Source organism: Pipistrellus hanaki, assembly GCF_964339955.1.
Source record: "Pipistrellus hanaki genome assembly, contig: scaffold_57, whole genome shotgun sequence".
In the NCBI taxonomy this organism is placed as follows: domain Eukaryota; kingdom Metazoa; phylum Chordata; class Mammalia; order Chiroptera; family Vespertilionidae; genus Pipistrellus; species Pipistrellus hanaki.
In genome coordinates, this window is record NW_028182277.1 from 197,034 (window position 1) to 222,130 (window position 25,097).

At 41.0% G+C, this 25,097-nt stretch overlaps 1 protein-coding gene across 1 annotated transcript in view; it reads right to left on the minus strand.

Annotated features, from left to right (window-relative positions):
• Positions 1 to 14,564: 14,564 nt before the first annotated feature.
• Positions 14,565 to 25,097, minus strand: part of LOC311616098 (utrophin-like) — a gene marked incomplete at its 3' end in the record, with an annotated part of 88,750 nt that continues 78,217 nt past the window's right edge. Inside the window, exons 15-18 of the mRNA XM_084907325.1 lie at positions 22,626 to 22,682; positions 21,525 to 21,584; positions 15,220 to 15,378; positions 14,565 to 14,838 (exon numbers count right to left, since the gene is read on the minus strand). Of these exons, the coding sequence (XP_084763451.1) occupies positions 14,565 to 14,838; positions 15,220 to 15,378; positions 21,525 to 21,584; positions 22,626 to 22,682 (550 nt within the window). The remainder of the gene's footprint in view (positions 14,839 to 15,219; positions 15,379 to 21,524; positions 21,585 to 22,625; positions 22,683 to 25,097) is intronic.

The following is a 25,097-nucleotide window of genomic DNA, read 5'->3' on the forward strand; positions in this document are numbered from 1 at the left end:
ACCAGAAGATCCTCAGTGCAGGGACGTGCGGGGAAGACGAGGCAGCGCTGACTGAGGGTGTGAGCTGCTTGGCCGGGGAGGGCTCTGCAGAGACTGGTGTGTGGCCACAGACTCGAGTGGGGAGAAGCGGGGCCACGTGAGGGTGGGGTGAGAGTGTCCCGGCAGGAGGAAGAGCAGGGCAGAGGCCCGGAGATGTAGTTGGCTCGGTGGAATTGGGGAGCAGAGAGGGTCATGAGGCCGCAGACTGTGTACAGGGGGAGGTGGGTGGGTGCCCTGGACTCCAGGGTCAGCCATGGGCATTTCATACAGGCGGTCGAGGCCACTGGCGGGCTGTGGGAGGACTTGCTGTACGTGAGAGAGGGAGGGAGAGCTCCTCTGGCGGTCAGCGGGCTCAGGGGACAGGGAGGAGCCTGCTGCTCTCAGGACCCAGAGGTCCAGGTGGCTGAGGCCACAGGGCCTGCTGCTGCCCCGGGGCCTGAAAGCCAGGAAGCCATGGAGGTGTGTGTCTAAGCACCTGGGGGGAGGCTTGGCGAAGGAGGAGGGAGGCTGGCTGTGGGGGAGGGGTTGGAGGGAGGAGGCTGAGCCCTTTGGAGAGGCCTGTTGACATCCTGAGGTGGTGGAGTGGGCATGTCTGAGTCCGGAGCTGCGGGCAGTGGTTGGCCTGGAGCCCCTCTGAGGACCCTCAGGACCATCTGTCCTCTCCAGGAGTGGGGCTCAGTCTCTGCCTCTCGGTGTGGCGTCAGTCCAAATACCAAATGTTGGTTTGGAGCCATCAGGGACCCAGCATGCTAACGGCTGGACCGGGGGAGGTCCCCTGGCCCCTCTGCCCTGGGCCCACGAGGATTTGTCCAGCTGCCACCTGCAGCCTGGCTCCCATCTTGTGTGCAGCTTCCCAGGACTCTCTCTGGGAGGGTCCTGGTTTCCAGACCTGGAGGGATGGGCATGGGGGGATGGTCGTGGAGGGACGGTCATGGAGGGACGGTCATGGCCGTGAGCTATTCTTGTAGCCAGCGCTGCTTTAATTTAGGAACAAATCAACCAGCCATTCTTCCCGATTTCGACTTCTGATTGGAAGCTCTGACTCGTACTGGGATATTTCTGCCCCAAATGAGTTTTTTTATTTAACATTTTTGGAAGGGGAAGGCGTGATCGATGATACCATGACACACGTCAGCTGATGCTCATTAAGAGCCGTGTCTTTGGGGCTGTTTGGGGCAGTTGGATGTGGCGCTGTGTTCCCGGGCCAGCTCAGGGCTGGGCCAGGCTCCCGAGGGCAGGGACTCTCCAGACCCACGTGGGCTCTGAGCTGCGGGTCCTCCTGAAACCCTAATGACCACCAGCTGGACCGGCAGGCTTTTCCGGTGGCAAATGACCAGCCCTTTGAAAGCAAAAGCAGCATTTGTCAGCTCAGGAAGCTGGTGTCCAAGGCCAGGCGGCCTCAGGGGCTCCTGCGAGTGTCCCCTTGTGCGTCCCGGTCTTGGCTGGTCACACTGCTGTCTCTGACCCCATCGCTGTGGCCTGGGAATGGGGCGGGCCCGCTTCAACCGGGCCCAGAGCATCCAGGTCGGGTGCGGCCAGGCCTGGAACAGCAGCACCCACGCCCGGAGCAGCCAGGCCCGAAACAGCTCGCTCCTCGCCTGCCTCCGCCCCAAGGCTGCCTCTCAGACATGGCTGGAAACTTTTGGGTGAACTTGAGGGTCTGCTGAATCAAATGAGGAAGGCTTAGATCTGGATGTGTTGAGTTTGTATAGCGCTGGGGTGTTGATCTGTGAGTGCCTTGTGTGGGGCCTGGATGAGGTTGGTTGATCTATTTGGAAATGTCTTTTGTGTGAAGTGTATCCCTGGGCATGTGGACGTATTATTGATTTGAGAAAATGCTAAGTAACTGATTTACTATCTGAAAAATTTAAAGTTCTGAAAGTTTAAGGTCTCTTGCCAAAAAGAGGTTTTAAAGCTAACACCTTAATTTAAATGGAGAATGGGAATGACAAGCCCTTCCCACCCAGAACAGGTAATCCAATTCCAAGCAGCAGCTATGTTTAAACAATGTGTCCATTTACACTTGAATGGCTACACCTTATGATAGCCTAAGGGCAAGTTTATATGTAAACAAGTTTGCTCTCAATTCCCAGGGCAGAAAAAAAAAACAAGGTTTAAAATTATTAGATTTTAAAATTTATTCTTAGAAGTGTAAAAGTTTATTAGTTAAAAAAAAAACAATAACAACAACAACAACAACAACAAAAGGAGATTGAAAAACCTGATGAACAATAATAGCGGTTCATTGTAGTAGAGTTGGCCATATGGGAGGGGATTGGACTGACTGTTCTCCGGGAAAGGGAGGGAGGAAGAGACTGAACATAAACTGTGCACCTATGGATGAGGACAATGGGGGATGGGGAGGGGGCGGAGGATGGGGTGGGAACCTGGTGGAAGGGGGAAGAAATGAGGAACCTTTGTAACAATATGAACAATAAAGATTGATTTAAAAACAAAACAAAGAAAACAACAAAAACAAAAATGCCATCTAGTACAATTATGTTACATTAGATGCAAATTGAGAATGTGTTATCATTCCAAGGTGTCAAAAACATCTAAGGGTTGGGAAATATACATTTAAAGGTACATCTAAATCACACACTATCAAGGGCACAGTGTCTCTGTTCAGGCTGCCATAGCGAAATACCACAGACAGGCTGGCTTCATCAATAGAAACTAATTTTTCAGTTCTGGAGGCTGAAAGTCCAAGATCAAGGTGCTGTCAGGGTTAGTTTCTGGGATACCCCTCTTCCTGGCTGTGATTAACTCAGCCCTCCACACTCGTCTAGCAAAGGAAAAAAGTGGCTCCATGCCTGGGACGACTCTAATAAGAGGGAGTTGGAGATAGCCATGGATCACCTGACCTGCCTTATCTAAGCCGCCATCTTGTAGTAAGGATGAAGATAAACTTGGAGATTTACTAAAAATGATTGACATCCCCAAACCTTACTTCATGCTGTTCTTTCTTCAAGGGAGTGTTAACCTAATAGATATTGAATTATCTGTAGGACCCTGGCTCTTTTGGAAGGTTGTTTTCTAAAGTTAGGCATACTTTAGACTGAAGCGACCAACCTCTTATCCAAGAATCTAAGGATGACACTCCTTTTGTGAGTTAAAAACTTCCCACTCTGGGTCTCCCAAATTATTGTAAGCTTGTCTATTTCACATGTAATATGAGAGATTTGAAAAAAGGCCTGAGTGTTCTGACAACTTCTTGTGAATCATCAGAGATATTAGCTTACTCAGTTTCTCTCTTGAACCAGTAGCAAAAGCCTATTGATCTTATTAAGGATCTAACCACAGCAGCTACAAGTAAACTAGCGCAGATTCTGTTGACTTGGTGTTTAGAATCTCTTTGAAACTTGACAGTCCCTAACGGTGCACATTTCTTGTTGTCCCCTGAGAATAAACACTTTATTGCAAGTAAGATCCTAGGAAATCCTCTTCTCTCCCACCCCCTTTATTTATTTCTATTCACCAGATGATCCTACTCTTCTTCCACTGTCTTTAAGCAGGGGCACCTATAACTGTCTGATTGCAAACAATCTAGCCTATTTTGGACAGATTTTCTAGAAAACAACTTTAGAACATCAAAAGAGTTTTGTTTGTTGATGGGATATATCTTACAAGAAACGGAAAATATCAGGTGATCAAACAGAGTGACTTTAAAGGTAATTCGGTCCCCCAGGGGAGCAGCTGGCTGTAGGGGAAGGTGGCTGTGATTGCCTCCCTCCAGACCTCACTGTAGCTAAAATGTTGCCAATGAGATTCAAATGCAAAGAAGAAATTATGAATTTAGAGATTTTTGCTAATAGCCCCCCATTCAGATAGGTGATGAGAACTTCTCTTGGTTTGGTTCCTAGCTGAGAAGCAGACTGCAAACTGTGATTATAAACCTTCTGTTACTAATGGTCTGGGTTGCAGTGGTCAGCTCTGTGATCTCCAGAGTTTTGCATACTTATTGCCGCTGCTGTCCCCTGCAATGATCCAACCAATGATTGTCCAAGAAAAAGAAGAGGAAAATCAGAAAAGGAGTTAAAACAGCAACCTGGGAAGATGATACAAGACTGTGACCCCTTGAGTTGTGGTGGAATTATAGCTTGATTATGCTCCCAGACACTAATGGTCTACCCTTTCAGCTCAGGCTGAAGAGGCTGAGAACCAAGAGCATCTACACCCACTCACCTTTGTCTACATTGTCATGACTTTAAAGTCCATTGTCCTCACTAACAAAGCTTTGGTGTTCCTCTGTTTTTATCATCATGACTTTATTATAACCTTTTTATTCCAGAAACTTCCTAAAAAAAATTCATTGATATGAACATCAAACAGTTCAATGCTTCATTCAACAGACACCATCAAACACCTTTATTCCTTACGTTCTTCAAAACCCTTGTCTCTAAACATTCACCTTGCGATGGCTACCAATCCTAAACTATTACATCAGCCCCACCCCTAACCCCCTTGCCCTGTTCTGCAATCTTAATCAAGCCCTTTCCCCTCAGAGATGCTACAAAATCTCTATCAAGCACTGATCTCCCTTATGCTTTTACAAATACTCTCAGCCCTGTCTTGTCAACAGATTCCTTTGGTGTTTGGGAAACCAGCATGCATATTTAATGGAGATTCCTGAGCATGACCTGTAGAGCTTCGTATTCAGATCTTGGAAGGACCTAATCAAACGCCAGGTGATTCTGAGGAAGAGTGTAAGGACAGTTAACTGCTTTAATATCCAGCTGTGCTTAATTTTACAAAAACCAGTTAATATTAAATCAACTAAATAATTAGTTATTGAGTAGACCAGTCACAGTGACATATACTCTGTTCCCTGTTATTCATGGGTTTGGTCCTAAACTGTTACAACTCAGGAATTCCGCTTAAACACTTTCTCTTTATATATAAAATTTAAGAGTATTGATATTTGATAACAAATCTCAAGAGGATCCATTCACATTCTCAGTGCACATTTCCAATAACTGCTATCTAGAACTCCTTTTTAAAATATGAGAAATTAATTTAATCATTAGTGCGTGTTTAAAGGAATATATTTAGAAAATAATTTAGACTGGCTGTGACAATCTAGAGTAGCAATTTTCAACCTTTTTCATCTTATGGCACACATAAGCTACTTATTAAAACTCTGTGGCACACACACACTATATATATATATATATATATATATATATATATATATTTCCTGATCTGACAAAAAAAGGTAAAATTTTGATTGACTTACAAAGAAAATAATAGTAACTACCTACCCTTTTTGCTCCAAAGCAACTTAAAAAAACCAGATGCCTGTACTTGTATATAAGGGTTTCTGATATCAAGAATTAGCCAATCAGCGGAAACAGGTTTGGCTCAGTGGTAGAGCGTTGGTCTGTGGACTGAAGGGTCCCAGGTTTGATTCCGGTCAGGGGCATGTACGTTGCTTGCGGGCACATCCCCGGTGGGGAGTGTGCAGGAGGCAGCTGGTCGATGTTTCTCATCGATGTTTCTAGCTCATCGACGTTTCTAGCTATCTCTCTCCCTTCCTTTCTGTAAAAAATCAATAAAAATATATTTTTAAAAAAAAGAAAAAAGAAAAAAGAATTAGCCAATCAGATGCATCCTTATTTTATGACGTGACCAATAAGATGCAACTCTATTATATGACCTATATTTATGGTTCAAGACAGGACATTCACACTGGATGACCATTGTGTTGGCTGCTGTCATTTTTTCATTTCACAATCTAGGGAAAAAGAGGCCAGTGGCCCTGTCTAAATTTTAGTCAGGTGTTGTATGTTTAAAACATTTTTTGCCACACACCAGTTGAAAATCACTGCTCTAGAGCATTGTTTTGTTTTATGAAATATTTTTATAAACAGACCTGAGGGAGAAGTATGACAGTCTTTACCTTCATGCAAAGGAACCTTAAAAGTGCCTGTTGGAAAGAGAAAATAAATGGTATTTATAGCTCTGTTTCTTTCAAGCAGTCACATTCTGATTGCATAATGTTTTCGTTAGTTGTTGTTTTCTTTAAGTCCTGACCTGAGGATATGTTTATTGATTTTAGAGATAGGAAAGCAGGGGAGGAGGGTTGGGGGAAGAGAGAGGCCAGAAAAATATCAATTGGCTGCTTCTCATATGCACCTCAACAACCTAGGTATGTGCCCCTACCGGGAATTAAACCTAAAAACTTTTGGTGTACAGGATGAGTCTCCAACCAACTTATCCACCTGGTACAGAGCTGTTTTGTCAGTTTTAGCAGGAACCAGGAATTCCCATGATTAATTAAGGAAATAAACAAAAAGACAAACAAACAAAAAAAGGAAACAAGTTTGGATACCCCAGCCATGCCTAGATCCTGTTGTAATTTTGTAATTCAGCCTGGTTTAGTAATGCCTGCTAGGCATGGCTCATTTAGGAAAACTTGGATTTTAGAAATAGAAATTATTTTTCTTTAGAAATATATAGGTTTTCTGAACCGAGGACAAAGCCGAGCTGAAGGCAAACTGCCTGGATTCTGACCCAGGTTTTAGCATATCTCTTTAGTGATAGGAATATAGTGGTTGGCGCACAAGATTACTTTGCATATAAAAATCCTGAATTGAGACTGATAACTGTTTTACTATTCACTAGTTATTTTTTTTCCACACTTCATGGGATTACCACCTAGATGTATTTGCAAGATTAAAACCTATGACATTAATTCAACTTACAAAGTGCACACTGCAGGATGTTAACAGGCAAGAGGCAAAGGGTTCTGAGGTTAAATCCCTCACAAATGCAGAGCGATACACAATTCTGTAGGCTGCTTTACTTCAGGATTTCTCAAAGCTTTTAATATATTCATGTGCGTTATCAATCTCCAAGTGCATTAGAGCATGCAGTGTTTCTCCAAACTGTTTAACCAGGGGATTCTGTTACTGGGGAAGTAGAGCTACATCCGGGGCATTTTAAGTGATCACTGCGATATCTTCTTAGGACTCATAACATCACCAGTAACCACGCTGGGACATTCCAGTGAAGTCTTGGGGATATGGCTCTCTAGGGGATGGTTAATTCCATACATTGTTGTTGTTGTTGTTGTTGTTTTCTTGAACTCTATCCCTATATTTGGGTACATATCCTGTGTGGATATAGAGTGCAGTATATGTTCTTAAGGACCTATTAACCCTCTTTCCAGCTTCATTATTATTGCTCATCACTGGACTCATCGGTTAGGTGAGCACCTACCCCGCACCACACACACACACACACCTACACAGGTTTTTCCCCTTACTCTGTTTTCAGCAACAAACAGTGCCATGCATCTCTCAGGCACTTGTATATTTTGTCGTTCAGGAAGTTATAGCCAGTAAATTTCAAGTCAAGGCAGGATTTTGATTCATGGTTTACATTCATGGTTTAATCCTAAGACCCCATTTTCCTTTTTTAATTTTATTAATTCCTCCATGACATTTTGGAGATCTGGCTTCCCGCATACATTTTGTTTTGTGCTAAGCGGCATCTTATATTAGGCGTCGTTAACAATATACATCTGCTTGGTGCAGGTGGAAGTGGGAAGAGAACAGGGTACAGGAGGATCATGGGGGGCTGGGGTGAGCTTTTGAAACTATCCTTGCAGACATCCCGAGCAGCAGGTGTGGTTGTCCAGATTCCCATGGCTCATGAGATTCAGAGTATAATGAATGAGACTGCTCTAGATTTTGACAGGCTCGCTCAGGCCAGATTTACACTAGGACTCAGTTCTCACCAAAAGTTTTATAATGTCATTTTATAAGAAAAAAATCATTGATTTGAGTAAGAATCAATGTTTTAATACTTCTGAAAAATGGTCTAAAATCTAATATCAGGAACTAATTGTAATTGCATACCATGGCAGTCTGGGAACTCTTACTTAATTACAAATTCAACATTGGTACTTTCTGGATGAAGACTGAGATAGGCTGAGGGCAAATTATTAATTGACTTTTCTCTTTTTTTGTATTTTCTTTCTTTTATGAAAATATGGAATGCTTCATGAATTTACACACTAAAAATCCAAAACAGTGCCAAAAATAAGCTGTTTGTGAGAGAATATCTGAACTCAAGCATACACTGTAAGCTGTCTGAAGCATGTTCTAAAATATGAAAATTATGTCAGCAATTGGAATCTTCAAAATGAGAGGTTAGTAGCATTCTTTCTGAATGATGAAGGAGCTGGTTTTCCAACCTTATACAAAGTGAGAATAAATTGTATGTTTCTAAATAAATGCTTGGCAAGAATACAATATCACGTATGCTTGCTCATTTGGTCAAAGTTAAGAACCTCCTATGCATTGGGTGTTCTTCCAGCTAAAAATTAACAATTCAGTTTGAACAAATTTCATCTAAACTATCTATACCAATAAAAGGGTGATATGCTAATTAGACCAGACAACTTCTGGAAGACCTTCCTGACAAAGCTGGCCCTTGGTGAAGCCGCCCTCCCGTGGCCCAGGCACCAATGCCTGCCTGTGGCTGCAGCCCGGGAGAGGGAGAAGCTGCCCACCCCTTCGTCCCAGGTGCCTGCAGCCAGCCAGAGGGAGGGAATCCTGGGTCCCAGGTGTGGGCCTAGGCAGAGGCCGTTAGGGGCAATCAGGCCAGCAGGGGAGTAATTAGGGATGATCAGGCAGGCAGGTAGAGGTGGTTAGGGCAATCAGGCAGGCAGACAGGTGAGCAGTTAGGAGCCAGTGGTCTGGATTGTGAGAGGCTTGTCCAACTGCCAGTTGTGAAATCAGGCCTAAACCAATAGTGAAACATCCCCCATGGGGTCCTGGATTGGAGAGGGTGCAGGCTGGGCTGAGGGACTGAATTTCATGCACCGGGCCTCTAGTTTATAATATCCCCTTTATTCTATTTCTTATCTAGGATTTTTTTTTTTTCCGTGTGTGTGTGTGTGTGTGTGTGTGTGTGTGTGTGTGTTTCCTCTTATTTTACTATCTATCTTGTAGGCATCTCCTTTTCATAAGATTTTTGGCAGACACATGCTAAGTTTCCTTACCTGTTTCTGAGATTGGATTTCTGAAGGATGAAGGGTCTGGTCTTCCTGATCTTTGTTTTAAGATAGTCCTGTTAAAAAGACTACTTCCTTCCCATTCCATTGAGACAATGAACATAATGCCCAAGGAAATGGATGCTTTAGTATTCTGACCAAAGTCCTCTCCTTTGCATACCTCAGGGTGAAACCTGAGGGCCCCTCTTTGAAGCTATACCCTGTGTCCTGTGTCTATACAGTCTTTCTCACAAAAGAGGTGGAATCTATTCCCTATACGTAGCCTTCAAGTTGCTTTAACCAACAGAATTCAGTAGAAGTGATGGTGTGCAGGTTCTCATCTCTGAACAGTTGGTCAACCCCAGGCATGTGAACAGGTCCAGCTGAGATCAGAAGGGTCCTTTCCACATCAGCTGAATCCCATATCCCATGGGCAGAAGAAGTGCTTTTTTATTGAGGTTTTATGGCTGTCATGCAGCATCACTGTGGCAATAGAAAACTATTACTAGTGGCAGTGGACATAATGTGATTGGGATTGGCTCCTAGCCTCCACCACCAAGCTCACTCTTGTCACTTTATTGACCTCACAGAAACACTAGCTGGTAATGCATGTCAATGAAGTGGTTGGATTCTGCTTATAGGGCTAGGCAGTGTGGTGTCATATAGTATTTTCATTAAGTTCTCAATTAATGAATTAAGAAGTATCTCTCAAAAACTTCGTCTATGATAGTTGAATGGTAGTGGTAGTGGCCTGGGAGATATCCAAAAGCAAACTACATTCTTTAAATTAAAAAAAAAAATGTAATCTCAATGATATCAAAAAGTAACAAGCTGAAGACTTAGCATAAAAACCAAATGTTTCCATTTGTTCTCATTTCCATTTTTAAACACTTACTCAAAAGGTTACTGGAAACCAACAATTATTTCCTTAGGAATACTTGATGTGAATATTACTTTGGGTTAGACAGGGTATTTAAAATGCATGTTCATTAGAGAGTACCAATTTTCTTTATTTTAACAAATTATATGTTTTGGGATTTTTCTACTTCACAAGTAGCTTTTAACTTTAGAATCAAGTAACAAACACGTTAGTTGCTTGACACCACTTCCCACAGGATGGCTTTAGAAATGGATTGAACTTACTGCCAGAGTGGTTAAAATTCAGAGCACATATAAAAAACACATTATTTAAGAGCATGAGGCTAAAAGTGTATTTGAAAAGGTAATCACTCAAGTTATTAAAAGAAAGAAAGCTCAATAGACTTAGGTATGTTTTCAATATCCAACATTTTCCCCCCATATGACAAAAACCTTCTATCTGTAAAGGAAATTGAGAATACTCTCTGATAAAAAGGGAATATGCTAATTGTCATGCTGTCACAAAGATGGAAGCATCTACAGCCAATAACGAGGGGATATACTAAATGACTGCCATGCTTTCACAAGATGGCGGCACCCACAGCCATAAGATGGCAGTGTGCATTCCCCTCAGCCTTGCTTCGTCCAGCTGGAGTCCCCCAGTCCCCTCAGCCCCGCCAGGGGGCGGCAGGAGCTGAGCAGTTCATCCAGCCAGAGTCCCTCAGTCCCCTCTGCCTCGCCTCTTCCATCTGGAGTCCCCCAGTCCCCACAGTCCCACAGGGGAAGGCAGTTGGGGGTGATCAGGCTGGCAGGGAAGGGCAGTTGGAGGTGATTGGGCTGGCAGGGGAGGATAATTGGGGATGATCATGCTGGCAGGGGAGCAGTTAGGCATCAATCAGGCCAGTAAGGAAGCAGTAAGGGGGCTATCAGGCTGGCAGGTAGAGAGGTTAGGGGCAATCAGGCAGGCAGGCAGGTGAGTGGTTAGGAGCCAGCAGTTCCAGATTGTGAGAAGGATGTCTTGACTGCCAGTTTAGGCCCGATCCTACAGGGGTCCCAGAGAGGTCATCCCCCAAGGACATTCGCTGAGGGGTCCCAGATTGGAGAGGGTGCAGGCTGGGCTGAAGGACACCCCCCCCACACCCGAATTTTGTGCACTGAGCCTCTAGAGCACATGTGTCAAACACAAGGCCCCCGGGCCAAATCCAGCCCGCCAGGCCTTGCAATGTGGCCCGCACCGTGCTGTCATCACTGCACTCCGCTGTCAGTTTATGACATTGTCAGTTTATGACTGTTCAGTAAACCATTCGGCCCGCGATTTAGGCTGGATTTTAGATTTTAGCCCCTTCTCTGATTGAGTTCGACACCCCTACTCTAGAGAGAAGAGAGGAACACAGAGCAAGAGAGAATGTAATAATGTGTATAAGATAAACTGCAAGAAAATATGTGGATTTATCAGGAGATTAATCTTATTTTATTTTATTTTATTTTATTTTCATAAATGTGCACTCATACTTCAGATTCTCTCAGTAAACGCTTAAGAAGAATATCAAAGTCATCTTGTGTTAAAATTACTTTTATTTGGTATGAAAAATACATGTAACCACATTAGATGACAGTCTATGGTTAGTACTTTACCAAATATTTCCAAAGAACTACATACTTATTTCCCCTTGTATTTTACTGCATTATATTTCTTTTTATATAATATTTCTTACAAGGTTACAATGTAGTGTTTTATGTAGTTTTTCCTTAATAGCAGATAACATAATTACAGGCAAGGAAAAACTAATACATAACTTTTTCAAAGAACAAAGAAGACACCAAATCTACACTTGTTAGAGCCACATTTTTTTTTTTTTTGTGGTTTCCAAGTGGTTGCTAAGAAAAATTAAGTGTATCATGTCAAATAAAGTTAAAAAGTATGCACAGAGCTGTAGACTATCCATGCACCTGTAATATAATTGACTGAACTATATGAATCTATTAGTTGGCCAAATCATGAAAACAAATATAGGAAATGTACTTGGTCGTGTGGCTGATGAGTTTATAAATAACCAGCAAGGTAAAAGAGTTGAAGAAATACATAAAGTTATTGCACATGGTTAATGGAAAAGGAGTGTAAAACTCTCTCCTAGTTCCTATGCAAGTTTTTGTCACAGTTATTAAAAAGAAGCATCACATTAGAAAGCCCCCACCCACTTTCCCAATGCTGTGTACAGTATACAAATCGGTGACAAAATGTATTACCATTCCCCAATACTGCTCTGTTCCTTAATTTACAGTTGCATAGAAAGGGAAGGAGAAAATAATAATATAGGTTTATCATAAGAACAAAATTGTCCTGTCTTTGGATAGTCGATGCTTCACTCCTTCAGTAGAACATAGATTGGTACTCAGCAGCCTTCTCAAGGAGCCATGGAACTTCTGATTAAATGGGGCTTGGGAGTGGCATTTGCTGGAAAGTGCAATACTGAAGGTCAGGAAATGTTTGTTGGCTGAGTATTTCACATTGCCTGTGGGAAGGGAAAACCGTGCTGTCAGAACAACATTTACACAAACCGCCACAGGTAGCAGAAGCCTGTCACCTCTTCAAGGAAATAGAAGTGCTCCTTTCGGAACACGTATCCTGTTTTGCTATGTAAGAGGGGACCCTTGCCTCCCATGTGACTTCTGTTCCCTGGGTGAGGCCCTTTCCTCTCCTTCTGAAGTCACCTTGTCTGCCCTTTATCTCTGCGGCCAATACAGAGGAGGGCTGGAAGGCTGCTCTTGGCCAGGCTAGAAAGCAAGTTAAAATTGAGAGAACTTGTCTTTTCTTGTGGGAGGCACCAAAGGTGAGTAAATTAGGCTGGTTCAAGCACCTCAAATCTCCCACACTTCGTTCTTTGAGGTCATGGCCTCCACCTAACTTGTACTCCACTCATCTTGGCCACTCAACTCAAAGTTCCAAATATGGACCATTACCAAATGCGTGCATCTGTTCCAACATTCCAATTTCAGTAACCTCACCTTCTGACAACCACCTCTATCCTGCCAGCTAACTTCTGCTAAGGCCCAACTTCATTTATCCTTTGATACTACAGTGCATGGATTCTCCCACCTTCTTCCTGTTTCCCACACCTGACACCCTCACTTCTTTTCCTATCAAACATAGATGCCTGGTTCAATCATTATCATCACTCCTTTAACTCTTCCCTTGAATTGCTCTGCATACTCTTGGGGTGAATTTTGGCCTGCTGTGTTGGTAATGCCAAAATTATACCGTTTTAATGACTCTGACGTGTTAAAAGACTGATACAAATGTGAAAGGCGATTTTCTAGAATTTGAGACAGATCACTAGAGAGAATGTTGTTTCTACTTTTGATTCAACTGATCTTCTCCAGAGAAAGTAATTCCTAGTCACTGCCAAGGGATCCCCCACTGCAAAGGCCAAAGAGAAATGCAAAAGGTGACATAAATGTTGATGTCAGGGGTTCAAGTGAGAGGAGCCCCAGGCCCATTTGTGGGGTTCTCCACAGTCTGCAGCTGCTGCACAGGCATCTTCATTACCAGTTCTGTGACCTGACTCCTATTATTTAATGCCTGCTGGATGTTGCCAAGCACTTAATTCTCTATAATATGTTGTATCTTTACATAAGAACCATCTTATTATAGATCATATCATTTAACAAGACTGCAGGCAGAAACTTTTATATCTCAAAGACAGTGTTTTTCAAAACTGCAGGCTATTACCCATTGATGAGTCATAAACTTTATTTCGTAAGTCAACTTTTTGATCAGCACTAAGAAAAAAGAAGAAAAATGGAAGGGGAGAAGAGAGACACAGAAGAAGAGAAAGGAGAGGAGGAAGGAAGACAGGAGGGAGTGATAGGGGAAGGGACAAAGGAAAGAAAGAAAAAATAAGAATTTTTTAACGGCAATTATTTTATATTCATCATAAATGAATGTATTCATCGATGTAAATTGTATTTCTTATTGTCAAGAAATTTTGCTCTGGTCAGTTTGGCTCAATGGTTAGAGTGTTGGCCCACAAATCAAAGGGTCAAGGGTTTGATTCCTGGTCAAGGGCATGCACCTGGGTTGCAAGTTTTGACCCACAGCTTCAGTAGGGGGTGCGTGTGGAAGGCAACCAAAGTTATGTCTCTCACACACCAATTTTTTTTTCTTTCTCTCTTCCACTCTCTCTGAAAACCAGTAGAAAAAATATCCTTGATGAGGATGCTTAAAAATTAAAAAAAAAAATTGTTTTTGTAAGCAAGTTCCACAGAATGTGGCCCAGTGTTAGAAAATAATAGCAAATTAACAAACATCTATTACTTAATTTCTTGAAAATAGCTTATTGAAAGAAAGGCTTTACAATAAAGAGTTGAAGTCATTTCCTTTCCCTTAACCTGCACTGATGTGTCCCCCTTTAATTTGCACAGAACCATGGTATAGGAACTTTTTCCTTAATGACTCAGAGCTGGGATACATTTCAGTATTAGAGAAAAATGGGAAATCCCATCTAAAATGGGGCAAGCAAAATACATTTTTTTTTTTTGCATGCCAGATGATGTATTGCTTACATTGGAAGAGGGATTTCTGAGCAAGTCTAAATTAACTACAGCACTGAGAAATTGAAACTGAACCTCTCTAGTGACACTGGGGCAAAGCCCCTAGGAGACGGGACTAGGATACGTGGCCTGCAAGGGTGACACCGAGTTCTGCAGACTCTACCTGCTCCAGCAGCTGTCGAAGTCGATGCAGCTGAGACTCTAATTGTGTATTGTGATCTTCTAAAATTTGCATCCGAGCCTCCAGCCGACCCTTGTGCTGCTGCCTGAGCAGCTTCACTTCTGCTATCAGTTCTGACTGGTCAGGTGTATGAGTCCGGGGTGAGCTCACTGGGAGTTCCTTTCTCTGGTACTGCTCCTTTAGCTGCTCATATACCATCTGCAAGTTTCTAATATCAAAAAACAAAAACTGAAATTACTATTGTGCACACCATCTTCTACCCCAAATTACCTATAAACTCCAAATTTAGGGGATGCTATTTATTTCCTCCTAGGTGAGAACATTTTTTAACAGTGAGATGAGCAAGCATGATTTAAATGGCAGCTTTAAGTAACTGTTCTAATAAACATCATCCCTGAACCCCAAATGAAGATGTAACCCAAAGCCAGCAGGCAAGCTTGGTGATGCCCTCTCAAACGTTGACTCCACCATGACCTCTTGGACAACAGTTTGAAAAGGGAATGGGTAGGAGCCATGTTAAAGTTACTATTAAAATTTTTCCATTACAAGTTTTCCCAGGATGACATGTTTTCTCCCAGGCGTGGCACACCTCTGTTCTTCCTCCAGCTCAGCGATGGCCCGCTCCAGTTCTGCTCGTTCTTCCCTTTCCACTGCCTTGAGGACCTGAGCTGGACTCTGGGGCTGGCTCACTGGGGACTCGCCTCCAAGGGTCTGGCAGTCCTGCTGAATCAGGGTATGCTCGTCCTCCCTAGGGAGACAAATTGAACACAGGGGCTCAGATCCGGACGTTGATGTCTATGAATGTAAAGGAAGTGGAAGCAATGATGATCAGGATGGCTGCTGGGGCAAGTTTGCCTTGAAGCTCAGTGTCCCAGCGATTGGGAAAGGGGTGCTGTATTGAACCTATCCAAAATGAACCTCAGAGGGTGATTTGATCATAACTGGGTGGGTCATGGCCGAATACACACTTCAACCGATGACTTCTTTAATTAAAGGATCCTGTCCATTGTTCTTGTGCATCTAGGTTAACACATTCTCTTTCCCAGACTATCCAATGCCATTACCACCCTGAAGGGAGCACATAACTTTGTTGACTATCCTGGACTTTGCTTTGTTCCACCTTCATGTAATCCTCCTCAGCCCCCTCCTTAATGCCAAGGGTTCACCAGAAACTGCAAAACCATCATTCTCTGGAGAATGTTAGATCTCGCTTCCCAGCATGTTGTCAGTTTGGCTCAAAAATTCCCTACAGGTTTGGACACTCTGACACCCAACGACATGTTTCTTATGACATCCCATGACTTCACTTTAAAACTCTAGGAAGATATTTATCCAGTAGTGCTACAAATACCAACATTTCATGCTTTGCCTTAATTTACTAGTAACATGTATTTATCACAAACCCACAGGTTGAGAACCGCTGCTGTAGAGCCTAAGACCATCGGAAAACACAGATATTTACATTATGATTCATAATAGTAGCAAAATTACAGTTATGAAATAGGAACAAAAATAATTTTATGGTGGGGGGTCACCACACCATGAGGAACTGTATTAAAGGGCCATGGCATTAGAAAGGTTGAGAACCACTGCTATATGGGGAGATCCAGTAAGGTCCTCTAACAAACGTGCAAATGACAGATCTGGCTAATGCTACCAGGGGAGTCCTGCCATGGAATACCTTGAGCAGTTTGTACCTGGCCTGCTAGGGCTTTGGGGAAACAGATCCTGGAATGTAGGGCTTTATAGGACAGGACTTCATAAATACATCAGTGAAACACACATACAGGCAGATGAGTTAAAATTAGATTGGAGATGCATTTTGCTGTCAACATTTACATACATTCAATTATTTTGGGAAGTTGATAAGATTTAACATATTATTATAATTATCATCACCACCACCATCATTACATTCTTTCATTAAGGTATCCTAGGAGGGAATGAAGTCAGTTTCTATAAAAAAAAATCATTTATGTAGAACCTAGAATCTTAGTCTTAAGTGTTTTTCACAGGTTATTAGGCTGTAAAGTTAAATATAAAAATAAATACAGTAAAGTTCTTAGATATATGCAGTAAAAATAAGAGCATAACTTTTAGACACAGGTAGTACATGAGGTATCAGATTAAGATTATTAGGTGCCCAAAGTGTGCCTAATGCTAAAATAGAAAGTGTTGGAAAAATATAGGTCTGCACTAACAAAATATCATTAGATGGAATATAACTATATTCTGTTTAAGTCACGTTTAGAAAATACTATCTAGACCACAAAATGAGTACATATCAGATGACAAAAGAACTGTGACTCATCCAATGAGGTTTTGAAAGCAGGCAAAACATAAATAAAAAATAATAATCTTTCTTTAAAGGATTATTCTGTTCCATGCTTCAAACTTGCGAATGGTGATGCCAGTGCAAACCTTGCCAGGCCTCCCAATTTGACCCTTCCACATAAAACTGTGTTGCTCTCGGGCAGATGCCAGATGAAGTGAGACATCCGGATGGCCAGGGCCTCGAGTTTCTGCTCCTGAGATTTCTCAGAACAGCCCTGCGTCCTGGGTCTCTTTGAGACTTGGTTGCTTAATTCCTCTGTCAAAGGAAATTGGTATCCTTCACATTAACGCCCTGTAAGTTGTCCAGAGCCAGACTTTCAGAGGAATAGGGAGAACTTGGATTTGGTTCTGTGTGTGAGACTGACTCAGGTTTAGGCTTGGAAGGTAGCTAGCTTCCCATGATGCAGAGAGAAGCAACAACTAACCAGATGCACAGAAGATGACCACTGTGAGGCTCAGGCAATAGGTTCTACAGACCGATGGAGGGACAGAGAAAAACTCAAATACAAATGACTCAAGAGCCTTGGATAATTTAGAGAGAATTATAGGTTCACATCTCAAAATTCATACCCCAAAGCCTAGGGCTTTCTTTTATTGTCTATGGCTGAGATCACCCAAACCAAATATAGGAGATTTGTCTGGAGATAGAGTTACAAAATCTTTTATCTATATTTCCCACTGCTATCTATATTATCTGCCTGTCTATACTTCCTGCCCTTACAAAAAGGTCCTCTAAGATACAGACAAGCTTTGTCTGTGAAGCTGGGTCATAAATGAGCAATGGGATTTGAACAAGAACAAGGATAACTGCCAGGAAAACTGGATGGATTTTCAGATGCTCTGACGCCCTCCCATCCCCATCTGGGAGCCATCTCTTCCCAAAGCAGCTAAGACAGTTCAGTGATTAGGGGTAGTCAAGGCAGGGGTGCCTATGCCTGGAGCCAAACTGCCTGGGTCTGAATCCCAGCTCTACCACTTACTGACTGTGAGATCCTGGGAAAGCTCCTTAACATCTCAGGGCCTCAATTTATTCATCTGTAAAATGGTGGTAACAAGAACAAGAGTATCATCTCAAAGGGTTCTGTGAGGATTAAATAACCAAAGATGGTCAAAATGCTTAGAACAGTGCCTGGCTCTTAGTATGCTCTATTAAGGAGGAAGTGGTGGTTGTTTTTGCATCATCACCATTATTACTTAAGAGAAACCTAACAGTATTTTTATGAGGCAGCTTGGAATGACAAAACTCCTAACTCGAGAGCTTTGGGAAAGGTGAAGGATTTGAGAAAGAGAACAATTCTAAAAAGCATTTATATATGTTAACTCATACCATTTTTTACTTAAGGCACTTTGAGGTAGTTTTTCATCTTTCCCAAGAAAAACACTAAAAAATTGCTCATAGTTTGACATTGGTTGCCTCAAGACAGACCCAAGCATGAAGCAGAAGAGCTAATGCTTCCCTGAGAAGCACTGCCCCTTCCTTGTTCAGAAGCTGGCGATACTGTTCAATGGTACTAAAAACTGCCATCTACTGTCCCTTGGGATTATATCATGACCCTACAAATGCTGAAGCTTTAGGAAATTTCCAGGGGAAGGCCAGAGTGTTAGAGTATATTGTTTACTTCCTGCTATTACAAATATGTCCTGGGAGACACATAAACTTTGATCCAAGCTAAAAGCAAAGAAAGACTAGCACAGCATCTTGTCAAAAGCAGCTAACACTTCTTCCTACATCCTATGACCCAAGGTGCTAAATTATTGATGGGAAACAAGCTGGAGAGCCAGAGAAATAGTGACGCTTAGTTCCTAAACCTTCCTCCAAAAATCCTGAGACACACCATCAGTCCAAAAAAGGTAAGAACCATCCTCATTATAAGTCTCTATCCATTGAGAGAAAAGGTATTTATTGTAGTAACACTTGTCAAGTCAACAGTATTAATTAAAGTGGAAATACTTAAATAAGTAAATATACATTTGAAGAAGAAAGGGTGACCACTGGTGAATCAGATCACTGGGGGTTAGGTACAGAGTAGGGCTTATTGATCCAGAGCCCTTTCTAGTATTGTCACCTGAATGGCTGCACCCTCATATGTCCACAGCAAAAGAACCCTAGTTTATTCAGTAATTCAAATTGTGGAAGAGCAAAGGCCTTCTAAAACCAGCTTTATCAAAATAAGATGTATTGACATATGCATTAAGAATGCACCAGTGACTGAGAAACGATTTCTCTCTAGTGGTTTATATCATTTTGCACTATTAACTTAATCTCACCTATCAGGAAGAATTTGTCCCCTCGCTTTTCCAGTGCCAAGAGAAAGCCAGCAGAGTTAAAATCTGCAAATCTCTCTATAGCTCCGTTTTGCTTTCATGATTATATCTCCTTCTCGAACTCTGACTTTCCTTCCTCTAATAAGGACCCTTGTGATTACATTGGGTCCACCCAAATAATCTAAGATAATCTCCCCATTTTAAGATCCTTAACTTAATCATATATGCAAAGTTCTTTTTGCCATATAAAGTGACATATTCAGAGAATTTGGGGATTAGGATGTGGGCTTCTTTGGGGGGACATTACTCTCTCTACCACAAACGCCCTCACCATGCTCTTCCCCTACAGGAACACTTATCTGCCTTCTGTCTAGCATGTAAGATTTATGAAGACACCCTATCTATGTCTGCAGACCTTTATAGCCCTGGGTACATGGCAGTGGTGTGCTGGTAACTGTCTAACATCAGGTTTTCTAAAGGAAAACGAAAAAGACCTGGGATTTTCAATTTTTATGATTTAAATACTTTCATCACAGCCAATTTAAGCTAATGACTTCCCTGAATGGGAAGCTGGGAAAAGATTTAGAGATATATACCATCTGACAAATACAAAAAACTACTCCAACAACATACATTTGTAATAAAGTAAAATAAGTAGGGCATGATGAGCATTACCTCTGTTTCCATTTTAGTCCTATCTATTTAGTTGTAAGAGTATCTTAATAATCAAAGGGTAATATGCTAATTAGACTGGATGTCCTTCCAGACATCATTCCAGATGAAGCCTGGGTCTTGGGTGCCAGAGGGAAGCCAGTGCTGGCAGCCAGAGGAAAGAAGGCCTACTCTTGCACGAATTTTGTGCATCAGGCCTCATGTATACAATAATTTTAAATAATGGCTCTCTTTGACAAACAGCTTTAAACTTCTTAAAAATTAACAACTTGCTCTCACAGTGGGTTCCAGCACACCAGTGCACAGTAGGTATATAATAAGTATTTGTTGGATGGATGAATGAGTTGATACATCTATTGTTAGTACACTGAATTGTATTCCGCTGTTAATTGCTTAATTATTTTTTCTTTCCTCAGCTAGTGCTAAATTTAAAAATAAATAGTGTTGATTCTAATTTGCAGATAGGATATACTAAATTTGAGCATTATCTTTATTGTGTTCACAGGATGTGACAAACACATTTTAAAGAATTTAAATTTGGTTTGAATTCTTTAAGTATTGTCAACTTTGGTAGAAATTGTTGTTTTAGGAGATATTCAATATATTTAACTATTTAATATAAAATACATACTACTAAGTTAAATATGAAACAAGCATTATGAATATGGTGTTATCTTATTTGGGAATTGTTGTAAACTCTAAGTATATGAATAATAATGTATAAATAAATCATTGCTGTATTACTGTAAAGTATTAACATGCTAACCTTTGGAATGTAAAATTGAAAAATTTCCTGAGAACTTTTATTTATCAGCTTAATGATAGTAAAACTAGTTTTTAAATATTAATAGGGAAACTTTCTATATTAAAGTACCTAAGGTAGTTCAACTTAGCTCTCTCTATGGTTCTTCTTAGAATAAAACATCTAAGTACTATGTTCTACAATGTTCTTTACAGCTTCCCATTAGATCCAAAAGGCAATGAACCTGAGTAAGTCGGGTAAACTTAACACTACGAAATCCTTTAGACATCATTCAGAATTAAAAAGGTCAAATGCACAATGGCAAATAACAATGGCAAATAAAATGTCTGCCTAGAAAGGTTTATAAGAAGTATTCTCAAGTCAACCAGCCTTTTCTTAGTGTGCTAATCAATTATTGGCAGAAGAGGTAACACTTTTCAGTGAATGGTGGGGAGTATATGACCAAGGGCATGTGGGTCATGGCTGTTAAATGGCAGGGATTATGGAGGAAATGTGAGCAGAAGGATGGGCACAGATTCTGTGAAATTACACTTGTTAACAGGAAATATTATACAAGTAGAATGACTATCTGCACCTGCATTAATTAATAAAACAATCTGTTTTCCCTGAGGAAGATTAGTTGCCAAATGCAGGATTTTTTTCAATAGGAATTCATTAATTTATACTAAAATAAATAAATAAATATATCCAATTTATACCACCATGGCTTGAAAGTATAAAATTTATGTAGACATATTTGTAACCACACATCAATTCTGATTTGGATCAAAATCCAGAGCCTGGACCAGTGAAGATGATTTCCGACAGCCCTAGTACAAAACTAGCCTACCTGGGTAGTACTGATTTCATGATTTACTTACCCACTTCCTGTGGTAGAGCTGCTATCAGTAGGTAAAGACCCATTGCTCCTTTGGGCCGGTCTGAAAATTGAAAATAAGGAGGTTAGGCAAAGTGACCACATCATGGGGCATAGTCAACTGGAGATAGAACCCCAATCATTTTAAAACTGTGATAAAGTCAAAATACAGAAAGGTCCAAATACCCTAACAAGATTGTGACATTAAAACAACTAACATTGAGTTACATTTCTATCACCACTGTCTTAAGACCTATGGGCCTTAATCTTACACCATGTTCTACAGTCTGCTAATTGACTTAGCCTCCTACTTTTCCTTCCAGACCCTCGAGTCCATCTTCATTCTCACACAAATCTGTGATCCGTTCATGTTTCAAGATTCTCCATGACTCCTCTTTACCTAACACATTATCCAACTCCCTTAGCAAATGGGCCCTACATTATTGGACCCCAGCTTCTGTCCATCTACTCTTCATTCTTGACCCTTTCTCTACCTGAAGTTCTTCAAACAAGCCATGTTCTTTCCCAGCTCAATGCTTTTGAGAATGTTTTTCTGTTAATCCAATTCTGGCTTTTCCCAGAAATTCTATTAGGCTAAGACTCTGTTCAAATGTTACTATTGTTATGATGCTTGACTTAATCTTTTCAGGCATTGCTAGTTACTAGCACTGGAGATACCTAGTATACCTGTTTTTTGAAAGTTTCTGCATACCATCAGCACCAGTCTATTCTTTATATTTTGGGGGGAATTTAAAATAAACCCCTGGAATAAAAATTAGCATATGTTAATTACATATTGTAACTCAGTGCACCATCTCATGAGAACACTCTCAACCCCCATGTTCATTCAGCAACACTGAATTACATTGTCTAAATCCTGCTTGGGTTCTCATGAGCTCAATAATCATGTGCAACTGAGTTACTTTATATAGAATGTGTAGCAGGTATTTGGTAAAGTGTAAATTACAACATGGAAGATGAGAGCCCCATGGCTCCTACAAAATAACATTCCTTAAGTCAAGGCACATTAAAGGTATGGGATTGATACAGACATAGATCCATTCTGGGGGGCAATGCAGCAGAGGGCTGCCATCAAGTTTCTTACCGTGTGGCATGCTGCTCTATCCTGGTATCCTTAGTATCATGAAATAGCTGAGGAGGGCTATAAAGGAAGATGAAAATAAACAGTTTTATACCCACATATTGATAGATGTCCCTGGTTAGAAATGTTAGCTTGATTAAATAATGAATTTGCCATGCAAAGAAAACACTAGGATTGTTACCCGGGAGGCAGAACTATTATTTTAGAATGAGAGTTTAGCAATCACCCCCATGCTAACAAAACTGATCAGAACAACCTCCTCCACAGATGGGTCCGTGAATACTCACTCATAATTCTCTGGCCAGATACTGATGACTGTGACGAGACTGCAGAGAAGGGAGAGGGAAACAAAAGTAACAGAACAAACACTTTAAAGCAAGCTAAGACAAAAGCCATGGCGGTGGGGGTGGGGAACATTCTCAATTGTCTTCGGGAGATCAAGACACAAAATTCACTGTCTATTCTAGAGAAGCTGCTAATATTTAAGAGCCTGTGGGGCCTTTTCACAGACATTTACAGGTATTTGTTACAGGACATCTTTAAATATTCTCATTGGGGGTGAAAAAGACAGGATGCTCCCAAATAGCTCAAAATTTTAAACAAATTTTAAAGATAATATCCCATAATATACTGAAGAAAGGTGCAATCACATTTTTGTTTACCCTTCTGACCAAGTTGAACAAAATGGGAAAGTTAAATCTTAAAGACGTTATTATATGTATTGATGGCAGAGTTGCAATAAAACTTTTCTGATTCTGTGTACAATTTTAAATATAAACATTCAAATCCAAGCATACACCAGGTCTCTGAATCTCACAGATACATTTTAAAAAGATGTAAAGCAGATATCCCCCTCATATCCCACCAAAAGTTTCACATTGTCAGTAAAATGAAAAATAACTTTTTTAGGTCTTTATGTACTTCATATAAAATTTTATCCAGAAGTTCAATCTATAAAACCGATAAACAAACTTGTTCTGCTTGAAGCAGGGCTTGAGTCTGGAGTGAGATCACTCAGTATTACTCCTGGCCTTAGGGGTTCCCTCCAACCTCACAGGGCTGCCTAAAAATCCACTAGTCTCCGTGAACGACGTTTTGAAAACAACTGATGCTAATTAAAACCTAGCTCAAACCCTAATTTTTTTCAATTTTAATTTTAATTTTTGTGAGAGAGAGGAGGTACTACTGTAAATGTGGATATTTAAAAATCTAAAATAAATAAAATCACTTCTCTATTAATTAAATAAAGTCTACTAGGGAAGCCAGTGTTGACTGAAACAAAGAAGGGAGAATTATTTCAGTTCTACTTTATTCTCCTGTACCTGTCATACATAAATGCTTAAGAAAAAGTTAATGATCATAACTCCTTCTGGGAAACACAAGTTGATGTCTAAATAGCAAAGACTAAAAAGGGATGGGAGGTCATCTTATTGGGATAAAAACTAAGACTCTTTGGACCTATTTTCAAAAGCATGCATTTATCCAGGCTGTATTTGTCATTTGATCGCTATCGTAAGTAGACTAAATTATCCATGCATAAAACAGATACAAGAACAATGAAACAATACTGTACTATTCAATAGCTTTTTTACATCACTACATTTCATTAACTCGGAACTAGGGATGTTAAATGTCAGGTGAATGGATTACTCTGCATGCTCCAAAAAGCTGTAACTGCTTGAGAGATCACTTCTAGAGTTCAAGGGCATCACAACATTTACTGAGCTTAAACCCAGAATAATACATATTTTTTAAAAGTCTTAATTGAACTTGGAAAGGCTTTGTAAAACTGCTTGGCTGGTTCTTCTGAAGTTAATTCAGTGTGCACAAAAGTGGTTCATTGAACTAAGGTAAGAATGGCAGAGGCAGAGAGCAGAACTGAAGAGTTTCTCAAAAGAAAGTGTGTTTTTTTTGTTTTTTTTTTAATATCTTGAGAGGTTTTCTAAGAAAAGAGGTAAAGATTTAAAAAATGAAACAGTGCTTCATTGACTTCAAAGTATTTTGATTGGTAGAAACAACACATAACTCATTTTATTTCTCATTTAACCCTGGAAGGGGGGAAATGGCAATATTCTCAGTGTGTAGTTAGAATCTATGTTAAAGGGGGTTAAAAGTAAGATCGATCGGTGCGTTAGCCTAGATGTACTAAAGCCCTCCTGCTTCCAGAGCAGTGGCTGAACAGATTGGTCTGATTAATCACACACTAATATGCAAGAAATCCGGCTCTACTAAATACACTTACCAATACATGAAATAGAACCCAGGTTTCCTTTGAGGAACTTTGTGGCTCTTTCAGGGCATTTAATTCTGAACAGATCACTTCTGCTTCAAGTCTCTGCCTTTTTAAACCCATTGGTCACAGAGCAGGTGAGTGGGGTCCCCTCCTTCTCTAACATATAAACCTTCACTGGTTCCTGACTGCTCACAGGATAAACTCCAAAAGCCCTGGCATGGCTTCTAAGGCCCTTCATTTTC